The sequence below is a fragment of the Bactrocera oleae genome, chromosome 3 (genome assembly GCF_042242935.1).
Source record: "Bactrocera oleae isolate idBacOlea1 chromosome 3, idBacOlea1, whole genome shotgun sequence".
NCBI classification, from domain to species: Eukaryota; Metazoa; Arthropoda; class Insecta; order Diptera; family Tephritidae; genus Bactrocera; species Bactrocera oleae.
The window spans coordinates 38,884,901-38,898,689 of NC_091537.1; the positions used below are offsets into that span (position 1 = coordinate 38,884,901).

The 13,789-nt window shown below is 33.6% G+C and overlaps 1 protein-coding gene across 13 annotated transcripts in view; it reads left to right on the top strand.

Moving 5' to 3' along the window:
* The window catches only part of Ndae1 (Na[+]-driven anion exchanger 1), a 710,325-nt gene that overhangs the window by 227,304 nt on the left and 469,232 nt on the right, over window positions 1-13,789 (top strand). For all 13 annotated transcript variants that reach the window (XM_070106543.1, XM_070106544.1, XM_070106542.1 and 10 more), the window contains one exon: window positions 2,521-2,649. In XM_070106543.1, coding sequence (XP_069962644.1) covers window positions 2,521-2,649 — 129 coding nt within the window. The remainder of the gene's footprint in view (window positions 1-2,520; window positions 2,650-13,789) is intronic.

Genomic DNA, 13,789 nt, shown 5'->3' on the forward strand with positions numbered 1-13,789 from the left:
TCATATTGTAATAAATAGCACCAGTATAAAAAATATGGTGAATAATTTTATTACTTTGCTCTATATCGGCAACTTTAGAGTTATCCTAATAAAATTTGGTGAGCTCTGAAGAATTCTTAAATTTAATGTCAGTAGTAAGAAAATTTTTGGATCGCATCAAATATGGTGATAATCGATCATCCGATTAACTTTATTCCATATATATGGGTCAGAATATGTGATATTCAATGTAGTAAGGCAGGCATGTTTCCTTGGCAGCAGTATAGTTTGGCATTATCTCATATACAAGGTGGCTCACGATACGTGCTACAAAAACAAACCGTAATAACTTTTTTTTATCAATGCATTACATTTACTTTTTTTATTGTATAGCAAATTCTATTTTATTTTATATAATTAATTATTTTTAAAAGTTATGAACCCTAAATGAAATCCATGCTCAATCACGCATATGCGATACCTAATTAGAAAATTATTCATTGCGGACTCAAGGATCGAAGTCGATTTCTGGGTTTGTTTTGTATACATCTTGCTTGACATTACCCCATAAAAAAGGTTTTGTGGAGTCAGGTCAGGTGACCGTGGCGGCCAGGAAAGGAAAGTGAAGTTTCTTGATATTAATTTGTTTTAAAATTTAAGTTGAAGCTCCGCAATAACCTGTCTGGCAGTTACTCCAATTTGCTGGAACCAAACAATATAGAAAGCGATATGTCTTCGGCGCAGTTCTGGGTAAAAAAAACTTATTCAACATCTTTAAATAACTTAGCCCATTGACAGTAACTGTTACACCATTTTCTTCAAAGAAGTATGGCCCGACAATACACCTTGACGAAACTGCGCACCGTGACTCGTTCTGGGTGAAGTTCCATCTCGTGGATTATTTCTGGATTTGATTTACTCCATATGCGCCAACTTTGCTTGTTTACATTTCCGTTTATATCAAAATGGGTATTAGACATAAACAGGCAGTTTATCATATTTTTTGGAAAAATTCCAGGCGAATAGGGAAATCTAGAGGTTGTTATTTGAAATTTGTACGGAAACAGGTTTAAGTCACCATGAATTATCTGTTGTAATGACCGACTTCTAACTTCAACCCGATTAGTTACGAGTCGAAACTTTTGGATTTGCCTGAATTGACGATGCAACAGCCACGATCGATTCTTGAACACAAATATACGGATCCCCATTTTACAGTCTTCTGGCGATTACTCCCAGATTATGCAAAAATGTTTTCCAAATGTTGGTCCATCTATTCGGGGTGTAAAAAACAAGTAAGTCAATTACTCACACAGAAGAAAAGTTTGTTTTTATATCACGATTCGTGCGCTACCTTGTATCTTAGCAAAATTAAGTTAACGTATAATATTTAAAATACTAAAGTTTAAAGCTGAAAATATGTGAAAACCGTTTACGGATCATCCCTGCTCCCATATAATACAATTACTACTGTTTAAATGAGTATAAACTCCTCCCGCCAAGTACACCGCTTCACCCGGTAAATAATGACACACCCTAATATAACCCACTACAATACATCACACTCATACATCACCACACGGGGCAATACAACACACCACAGCATCGGGCCTGTACACCACCTCAGCAAACAAAAAGAATGGTCTCCGCAGCAGATACTTCCCATTCGCAATAATAGCGATCCTGCGCGCAACTCGACTTTTCGCTTATACACCTGATTCGACTAGGTCGTGATTCTGCGCGCAACTCCTTTTCAATTCGCTGACAACTATTGGACACCGTTACCCCCGATTCTGATCACCAGCATCCAAAAGTAGTTTCGCGTAGTTAGATTCTCAACGCTCCTCTCGTCTACATCTTTTTATTAATTTGTATAAACTTTATTATTGTTATTTTACATAAAGTTGTGGTTAGGTTAAATGGATACCTTTGTTGTAAATTTTGAATAAAATATAAATCCCGATAAATTTGGTACGCAAATAAACAACTACTACTACAAAACTTAACCTCATATCCCTTACATAGTTATAATGATAAAACTATATTAAATTTAGCGTCTTTGGTTGAATTTTTGTTGTTACATTAGATCATGGTTTATTTTAATGTAAACCCCTCAGACGCGAATGAAAATGTATTAAGGAAACTCTATGAGAATGTCATTTATGGTATAAATAGATAATATACCAAATATGATGGACACCCATTCACTTTTAATAAAAAATTTTGTCAACACCTGACCATATTTCACCTCTTTTGAGCCACATAAATTGCGAGAGTACAAGATGTTTGGTTACACCCGAACTTAGTTATTCCTTACTTGTTATCAATACGGATGGTTAAAAGCATTTAACAGAGTGCTAAGAACCTATATATCGCTGTTATTTTTCAAGAGCAAGCAATACTGCTTATTCTTCGAATAGTTTTAAGTCGATTATAAACAAATATTGCTTTATTTATCACTTGGCTTTGGGGTACCCTAATAAACTGAATAATAAACTGATTGTAGTATATTTCCAATAATATTGTTATAATATTTTCTAGGTCACCGCCTACACACCGTTTATCTTGGCTTACATGTCACTGGTGGTCGCCGTCATTTAGTACGACGTCGTAAATATCATATATACAAAGAAAGTCTCATTGAAAGACAACGTAAAAAAGAATTACCAGGTAATATAGAAAATGATCAAGATTTGTATAGTTATATACATATGTATGTACATGAATACCATAACTCGACTAAATAAATTAAATATGTAAAAAATTAAATTTGTAACTTAAGTAAAAATTGAGATATCATCATAAAATATTGTATATATGCTCGTGGTCAAATCGGGCGGACGTTCGAACTACCACGACATAATCGGACCACTGCCACGCCTACAAAACGCTATTAATCGGAAACCCATAAACAGTCATAACAAAGCCGCGACTTCAGAACGAAACTGTAATTTGATACAAAGAAATGCACTAATACCTAACGACAGTGTGAAAATAGGAGAAACCCCGCCGACTGCCCATATAACTGTTTTGTTGAAAACTACTAAAAGTTCTATAAACCAATAACTAAATGCGTCAGAGGCATTAAATTTTAGACACGAGATGGTATGAGGAAGCCTTGATGGAGCCGGTGTCAAATTAGACAATGGTCTCGGTACCACCCACCTTAAGGTGAAATCACATATCTCCGGACCTATTCAACCATATTCGGTGGGTAACATAACCCAGCCATTTCTATTAGACAGCGCGAAAATGGGCGGACTAAACCTTCTATCCGTAAACTCTTTTTTTCTTTCACTTTCCTGTGTACAAATCGCGCACCAATGAATATATCGGGATAAAAATTTGCACAAAGAGTGCTTTTAATGCATGCCATCTCTAATATGGATCCTAGTGCATAAAGCTGACATTTTACCGAAAATATCAGTCAATGTGCGACGGTTGATTTAATTAGAGGTACTTTTTTCAATAGCCTATTTTTGACAGATCACGCGTGAGTCATGTCAAGCTGTCATGTTTCTTTTGTTCAGTATTGTTTGCTATTTCAATGTGGACCCCAGTGCATATGCTGACATTTTACAGAAAATATCAGTCAATGTGTGACAGGTGATTTAAGTAGAGATACTTTTTTCAAAAGCCTTTTTTGACAGATCACGCGTGGATCGTGTCTAGCTGTCATTTTATTTTTGTTCAGTATTGCAAAGCATTTCATCATGGATTTCCAGTATTTACTTACGCCTGAACAATGTTCACGAATCGTTCAACTTTATTACGAAAATTCACGTTCTGTAAAGAATCTGTTTCGCGCGTTTCGTTGAATATATGGAAAACATAATCGGCCTACCGAGCGTACTATTCGAAAAAATCACGTCCAGCACGCAGTAGTGGCCGTAGCTGAGAGTGTACACGAAGACCGTGGAAAGACGGTGTTTGGACAATCCCGCTTAGATTGAGGCCTTGAAGCAAAATATCACGCGTGTAGTTCGCCAGTTACCAGTCGAAATGCTCGAACGAGTCATCGAAATTTGGACTTAACGGATAGACCATCTGAAACGTAGCCGCGGCCAACATTTGAAAGGAATAATCTTCAAAAAATAAATGCCAAAGAATGTTCTTTGCAATGATAATACACATTCCCCATTAAATTGCAATTCAAAATTTTCACCCTTTCAACTACATGAATTTTAATCGCAATTTTTATGATCTTGCTAGTAACACAGTATAATAGCTTTGTGTACTTAACGGTTGTTTGCATCACCTAAAATTAATCGAGTTAGATATAGGATTATATATATTTAATGATCAGGATAACGCGACGAGTTGAACTGTTGACTGTTGTGACTGTCCATCTAACCATCCGTCCATGCAAGCTGTAACTTGAGTACAAATTAAGATAACATGGTGAAACTTGGTACACATGTTCTTTGGCCCAATAAAAAGTTTGGTATTGTAGATGGGCGTAATCGTCGCGCATCCTCAAAAAACGTCATTGATCGATAACCAATATATATATATATATATATAAACAAATGTCGTAATCGTCGCGCATCCTCAAAAAACGTCATTGATCGATAACCAATATATATATATATATATATAAACAAATGCAATAATAAGTTAAGACATAAACCTGTGATTTGGTACAGGGAATTGCGTTGACCTCTAACCGACCTCTAACAAGTTTAATGTAAATATCTCCTAAAGATGCGAGCTATATGACCTAAATTTGCACAGAGTACATATTTTTGACTTTTCCTTCGACAGAGTGAAAATGGATTAAATCGGGTGAAGACACCGCCCTCTCCCCATAACGGTTTCATTACATCGGTTTTCAACTACTTAAAGTGCGATAATTTAATAACTAAATGCGTCAGAGACTTTAAATTTTACATCCGTGATGGTATAAAGGGGTTTTATACGAGTCGATGTGAAAATTGGACAATGGGCCCCAGTGCCTATAGTTGACTTTTACCAAAAATATCGGTCAATGTGTGAGATATATAACTGAAATTCGGAAAGAATCCTGATAATAGTAAGTCTGAATGGCAAAAATGGGCTGAAACGGGTCAATACTTCCCTTAGCTCCCATATACCTCATATACAATATATATATAAATAATAATATTTATTATAAATAATATTTTTGAACTTCCGGTTTACTTCATACATATATGCGATATATCGGCCAATATGTGAGCTCTCTTAATAAAATTAAGTGAATGTATTTTTCTTATAATAGTGTATTTTTATGCCTAAAATAAGTAAAACTTGTCTAGCCTCCTGTATTCAAATTTCCGACAAAATATTCCACCCGACAAAATATTACATACTCTAATAAAATTTAATTAATAAGTGTTCTTAAAAATTGTTTGGGAATATAAATGACATTGGTCTAGACTTTGGTCCAAACCTTATATCCCTTTAATATTAAATTGCTATCTTGTGGTTGGCGTTTTCACATCAACTCAATATATTTAATTTAGCTTCTTCAGTTAAGTTTATATACCATATATTTCATTTGAAGATGATTTTAATACAATTTTAGCTGACGATAAGTAAAATATAGTAACAAAACTAAGTGAGGCTGTGACCTATAATATAATATAACTTAATAAAATACCAAATGTGATTGTTATCTATTTACACTTTCGTCGAATAATGAATGTTGAATTGTTTTGCAATATTTTTTAATATAAAGTTTTGCTAACACTTGAAGGTATTTCTCCGGCCTTAATCTTTGCAAGTTGCAAGAGTATAAAATGTGTAGTTCCACCCGAACTCAACCCTTCCTTACTTGTTATATTATTCCTTTTCCTCCACAGATCCGCAAGATGACAATCGAATATAAAAATTGTAGTATTCTATAATTTTCATGTATAGTTCTATCAATCAATCAGTTATCCCCGCCGGGAGTCTCCCGTTGTCACTTCTGAACCAGCTAAATTACGGAGTAGGGATGGCTTCCGTTTTCATCCAGTCTTCATCCACTTTGTTTTTTCGGTCTTATTTATGTCTCGATCTAAACAATGACTGTAATACGTATCATTTTAAATTAAATACCATATTCCTACCCCTGCTGAACAAAATATTCAATACTATTATGTAGAGTTCTGTAGTTCAATGAAGAACATCAAATATATAAGCTGCGTTCCAAAGTAAACAGTACTTTAAAAAAAAATACAGAACAAATGGCTTTATCGGCAAAATCAATTAATTTCATTCAAAATAGTCTCCTTCTGCTTTAATACAGCTTTTTGCACGGTCCAAAAGCATGTCGAACGAGTGTTTTAGCTCGTTGCCCGGTATGACCGCCAGTATGCCGGTGCAAGCCTTTTGAATGGCATCCACGTCTGCATAATGCTTTCCTTTCGTTTTTCCGAAAAGGTAGAAGTCGCACGGTGCCATATCAGGTGAATACGGGGAGTGGTTGATTGTTAAAATGTGATTTTTTATCAAATAATCGGCAACAAGCGTCGATCGATCCACCAAACGCTTCAAAACTCCAAGGTATAATACTGCATTGGACAATACCCTTGGAATCATAAAAACAAATCAGCATTGTCTTCACTTTTGACTTCTCCTGGCGCGATTTTTTGGGTTTCGGCTCATTTCTCATTTATGTCCTCACGACCACTTTGAAAACGTTGAAACCACTCGTGCACTCTGCTACGGGATAGGCAATCATCGCCATAAACTTGTTTCATCAATTGAAACTTTTCGGTAAAAGTTTTACCAATTTTAAAATAAAATTTAATGTTGGCTCTTTGTTCGAAGCTCATTTTTGCACCGAAGACAAAAAAATACTGACACTTAAAACGCAATAACTTCACTTCCAATAGATGAAATGTCATGAAATGTTTACTGGAAGTCGATAAAGGATTGCAGATTCTAACGCACTAGTCGACATATACATGGCGCCACTAGAGTTTACTTTGTTACTTTTTTATGTTTAATTTGGAACGCACTTGTATATGTGACATTAAATCAACCAAAGCGACTCAATTTAGTATATTGGGTATATGAGAAAAAAATCGACATCTGAAACGGAAATAATAATTTTAGGGATAAGAGGATTAGACCACGGTCTAGACCAATTTTATTCATATTCGTTCAATCACAATATGTTTATGAAAACATTTAAATATCACATTTATTGATCAACATAAACGGTTTAAAGTCAACTAGAAAGTCGTAAATCATTACATAAAGGTAACCGGAAGTTTGCGATTTTTTTATTGAGTATATGGGCCTGACGGGTTTAATCCATTTTTGTCATTAGGACATACTATTATCATAAAAAAATGTTCTACTAGTTTCAACAAAAATATCTCAGATTAAACGATATATACGGTATAAACTCAATTTTATTGAGACCCTTTATTGGGTATATGGGGGTTAGGAGTAGTATTGATCCGGTTTAATCCATTTTTCACATTAGACATATTATTACCAGAAAAATATGGTCTATTAGTGTCAATAAAATCTCCGCAGATTGACTAATAGATTCAGTATAAAGTCAACGTGAAATTTGAAAATATTTACATACTTATATGAAGGGGGGGGAAAAGTGTGAACCCGATTTTACCCTTTTTAACCATAAACACACGAAAAAATGTTCTCAGAATTTCAATAATATATTTTAGAAATTTATCTATATTCTAAGTTAAATATCAGTTATAGACACTAAAGTCAACATATACGGAATCTGGGGATTTTCAAATGTATGTCCGATTTTCACACCGTAATATAGGAATGTAAAGATAGTATTACCAACCGAATTTAGTTGTATTTGGTAAAGCAGGTACTCAGATATAGGATTTTACTTAAAGGTGGGTGGTGTCATGCTCATTGTCCAATTTTTACACCGCCTCCTATGAATATATTCGGTACCATCTCGGGTGTAAATTTTAAATTGTTTGACTTTCTTATTTATGACTTATTGAACTTGAAGTTATTTTTAAATATAACCATTATATGGAAAGTGACCGTAGTTATATCCTGATTCCACTCATTTTCACACTGGGTATATAGAAGTGCTAGAAAAACTTTCTCACAGCGAATGTGGTTAAAATAGTTAGTCTGTGAGATATGTACATTAAACCCTACTTGGAGGTTTTTTAGCTTCAGGTAGTGCTGCTCACCTACCCCGTATCTAGTTGGAGTTTAGTTATACCACTAAGGTTTCGATTAACGGCATTTGGTGAACGTGGTAATGATCAAATTCCGCCCTGCTGTATTACTGACCTTCTTATGGTGTCACGTAACATGTGAACAAAGTTTCATCAAGATAGCTTAATTTTTACACAAGTTATCGCTTGCACAGGAAGACGGATGGACGGATAGACTGACAAATAGTCACTGGGAATTCAAATGGTCTCGTCATCCAGATCATTCATAAATATGTACATAACTTGATACTGACCTAATTCATATACATATATGTTGTGGACATAATTTTATACAAGTCTATTTCGATTAGGTTTAAGTGTTACAAACAACCGTTAGAAACAAAAACTTATTCTAATAATTTATTTAACCACCATTGGCTAAGATGGTGGCAGTTATGCGCCAGTATTGACACTCGTCTCATCTTCAAATGAAATATGTGTTATTTAAACTCAAATGAAGAAGCTAAGTTGAATATAATGAGTTGATGTGAAAACGCCAATCAGAGGATCGCAATTTATTATTTAAGGGATGAAGGTTTATTGTTATGTAAATAGTATTTGGAAGCTAGAGTAATTCGTAGACTAAATTCACATATTTTCAGCATTTAACTATAATATATTTAATATTATATGTTAAGCTATATTAAATGCAATATTATACGTTTAGTTAGTTTTTGATAAGATATGTTACTTATTGACTGATATATATGGCATATGGCCAACCAGAAGTTTGAAAATATTGTATTATAAATATTAAGTATTGTATATGAGTGATAGTGGTAGTATTTACAGAATAAAATTGCAAGAGTATAAAAATCAATGTTTCATTACAGTTTGACATGTGGGGAATTTTCTGCTAAATTTTAATGGAGAAATTTTTAAAAATGCGGGAATGGCAACAATTACTCTGCAACGTCTCTGAAAATTTTAATTGCGATACCCCTCATAACTCGGTGGTGGATCAACTGAATGTATAAAATCAAATTACATAAAAAATTATAATTTGGTACATGGCATCTAAGTATGGAGGGGCATCTGCATCTTAAACACTTCTAATAAGTGGGCGTGGCTTCATCGCCTAAGATGTTTAAATTAAATTCCTTGCAAAGCGTTAAAGCTCCCAACCACTTCTTATTACTTTGAAATCGGGTGATAACCTCCCTTATAATGTGCGTGTTTGTTGGATTTTTTTTCAATTCGGCTTAGGGCATTGCTTATAAATTTTATATGTACAACAATAATCAATCAATGGAATATGTTACACAATTTAATTACGAATCCCGCCTATTTTAGTAAATATTGCCATTTAATGGCACATACAGTAAATTTCTGTGCAAAGTTTGAGCATGTGGTGATTAACTTTGGCACATACAATAGCAGATAAAATGCGAACAAAAGGTTGATTTGAACTTATAAACGAAAGATATTTATACGATTTGCTTTTATATAGCAAATTTTTTTTTATTAGTAGTAATAATAAGACATTTAAGAATTATTGTTCATTGGCTTCATTTAAAACATATTTTAAATGTTTAAATTTAGGTAATACACGTGATATTTATTTGAGATACTTTTTGTTGTTGCAAAGAGTTTTAAGGTCAACAAATTTTTTTGTTTAAAAAGGGTTTTATGTAATGTTTCAGTACTATAATTTAAGTTTAATTCTTTTATGGTTTGAATGTAAAAATTCTCAAAATTGCCTTATTTTAGAAAAATTAATAAAGTTGTTTTTTTCGAATGTAGCAATTCAAAGCTTTCTTAAGTTTAATTTAATTTTGGTTTTGTGGATTTGACAATTCTGCAAATTTCTTCCAATTTTGGTATAGATTGGTCCGGGCATTGCGTGTAATTGTGGGTCATTCACTTGGAGCTCAAATCGATTGTGCACAAATAAATCAATTGCTCCATGTTAAAATTTGAAAATTTAGAAAAAATAGTCAAACATTGCTAGAACAGTTTTGTTGTGGTTTTAGTCAGAGAAACTTTAGGCATCTGCCTAAAAGAATGTACATAAATAACACTTTAGAATTATTTCGAAAAATGTTTAATAGTCATTTAGTAACAGGTCACTGAAACCAAATTCAAACAAGAAATAACATTAATTATTATATTAAATTAAATTTTATGTATTTAGTGAAATTATTAACTTGACATTTTCGCTGTGCGTTTCAGAAAAATTTAGTTGTTATCTTCATTAAAGAGAACACGCAATAATGTACCGTTCGATAATTCTAGGAAACAAACGGTAATTAATTGAACGTATGTTAAAGAACACAAGACAGTAATATTAATCTGTTGACTCTTTTTCACATTATACGTATACACATAGCCAATGAAGTCTGCGTTCACCCGACCCTATTTTTTAAGTGAAGTAATAAATAGGTAATTGTAACAATGTAAATAGGTAATTCAGTTAAAATTTTCTGCATGTATTTGTATTTCTTCTTTATATTCTTAAGTTCAAAATGCAAAAACAAAAATGTATATTCCTTTTTTAATTTTTTGATAACGGGATTTTAGTGTAAGAACAAGTAAACATAGGCGCACATTAAGTCTGCGTTCATAGCTTGAATTGGAAATACCGTTACTTCTCATGAATTTGTTCGTTCTTTTTGCGTAGATTCTATTGTGTTTTAATATAATTAGTCGTTTAAAGAGCTCGTGACGCGTTTTAATAATATTAAAAAAATGGAAACCAGAGGAAAAGAAATTAGTCTGTCGGAAAGAAAAATTATCATTAAGTTGTGGGAAGATGGCGAAAGTTTCAGAAAAATTGGATAAACTATTGGAAGAACGTATTCTTTTGTCCAGCACGTCATAAAAAATTTAAAAAAAAACCAGAATTTTAACGTCAAAACCGCGATCTGGCCGTCCGAAAATATTATCAGCCCGGGAAGAACGGAAAATTATAAATATGGTGAAAGTTTACCCTCGAATTACGTCCACAAAGATTATTGAAAACGTAAATATAACCATTGAACAAGTAAGGAAGGGCTAAGTTCGGATGTAACCGAACATTTTATACTCTCGAAAAGTAAAATTACGCCTTGTTTTATGTTGACCGATATTTTCGGTAAAAAGTCAACTATAGGATCTGGGGTCTACATATTCAGTACCTAGGGGCTTGAACAGTTGGTTCCATTTAGATACTTTTCGTCACAAGGCGGTGCCACGCCAACTATCTAATTTTGAACGTGGTTCCTATAAAATCATCTTATACCATCCCAGAGATAAAATTTAATGTCTTGTGCTTGATTTATCGCGCTTTTAGTAGTTTTTAACAGTACGGTTATATGGGGAGTGTGCGGGGTTGTCACCCGATTTCAACTATTTTCACACTGTAGATAGAGGTGCTAAAAGTTTGCATTTGGTTCCAGTGAATTTTGTTATAATAGTTTAAGCGGTTAAGGAGATATGCACAATAAACATATTAGGGGGCGGGACCACGCCAATATAAAAAAAAATAAACTGCAGATGCCCCTCCCTAATGTGATCCTGTATACCAAATACAAGACTGTTGTATCTTATTGCCGAACTGAGTTATGGCAATTTATTTGGTTTTTATTAATAGCGTTTTGTGGGTTTACGCCCATCTGCAATACCAACCTTCTTACGGTACCAAAAAATATGTGTACCAAGTTTCATAACAATATCTCAATTTTTACTCAAGTTACAGCTTGTACAGACGGACAGATAGACAGTCGCCCGGATTTCAACTCGTCTCTTCATCCTGATCATTTATATATATTATATAATATATAACTCTATATCTAACTCGATTAGTTTTAGGGGAAACAAACAACCGTTACGTGAACAAAACTTTTATACTCTGTAGCAACAAGTTGCGAGAATATAAAAAAAAATTGTGCCGAAACTGCTAGAAAAATTTTACAAAAAGTTGGATATCATGGTAGAGTCGCTTGAAAGAAACCATATATTGTATATATACTTGTAAATAGGCGAAAGCGCATTAAATTTGATCATAATTATATAAATAAGTCGCCGGAATTCTGGAGGCAAGGAATATTTTCGGATGAAAGTATATTTTGCATTTTTGGCATAAAAGGTCGACAAATTGTGTGGCGCAAGTCAGGAACTGCCCTTGAAAAGCAAAATCTTGTTGGTATAGTTATACACGGAGGTGGCGGAATTATGGTGTGGGGTTGCATGGCTGGTGGTGTGGGTCAGCTTGAATTTATTGAATCCATAGGGTTATTTGAACATTTTAAAAAACAATTTTTTTTAAAAAACAATTTGAAACAAATTGCAGAGAATCTTGGATTATCTTCGACGTTTTGGTTCCAACAAGATAATGACCCGAAGCATACTGCAGAAATAGTTAGACCTTGGCTCTTGTACAATGCTCCTAGACAACTTAAAACGCCCCTCAATCACCTGACCTCAATCCTATTGAGTATCTATGGGATCTGTTGGAAAAAAGAATTCGTCAGCAAGTAACAAGTACAGAATCTTTGCGAAGTGTTATGAAAGAAGAATGGTCCCAGATTACAGCTGAGGAAACAGATAAGTTGGTAAGATCAATGCCAAACAACGCGTCCATCCAACAAAATATTGAATTTAATTTTTCTTTATCATTTTTAATACTTGTGTAACTAATTTTAAAGCTGAACACAGACTTAATGGTGTCTATGTTTACTTCTCCTTACACTAAAATCCAGTTATCACAAAAATGAAAATAGGAATATACATTTTTGTTTTTGCATTTTGAACTTAAAAATATAAAGAAGAAATACAACAATATATTGTTTTGTTGGAAATATTTCATCAAAATAAGTGTAAAAGCATAATTTTGTATGGCACATACGATACTTTTCTTATCAAAGAAACCGGCATGGCACATACGCTAAAATGTAACTCGCTTTCCAACTACAAGGAATATCATTATAACATTTTACCAGATGATGTGGGTAACTTTAGAACAACCTTCCATAAACATAAATTTCGTAAAAAGTTGGCATAAAATTCCTTCGCAAAATTGTTTTTATATACTTGTAGTTTGGTCAGCACCTGAAATATATTGCTTGCTTGGATCCTTGTAAATTGCGAGAGTACAATACCGAACTTAGTCCTACCTGTCTTGATCAAAGTAAAGTTTGGCCCACTCCTTAAAATATTTCCTGGCTGTGATCTTTGCAAATACGAAAGTATAAAATGTTCGCTCCTGTTTCCTTACTTGTTTCCTTACTTGAAAAAACATACGTAATTAAAATAAAAAAGGCAGAATTTTTACCTTTGTAAGTGCCTATGTATATGTAACGAAACTTTTTGTAAATTGGCTAAAAAGTCGTTGGTCTGACCAACAGATCGCGTATCAAACCAAAAATCTTTGTCCTTGGCTTGGAGTAGTAAATTTAAAGAACAGAAAAGTTTGATCCAACCGTTTTCACGCTATTGGCCTCAGTGTGAATGAATCTGTTCTTTTTTTTTACAATGAAACTTCGTGTTTTGACAAGACAACATTTTCTGATTAAAAAAAAACCATGGTTTATGCAAAGCAATGACTTGTGGAGTGTAAACATATCAGCACAAATGAGATACTCTGTTCAGAAAAGCCACAAAAGGTTAATGGCAGCAGGGAATTCTGAGAGTTGTTGAATTTTCGGTGGGTGACCACAAATATA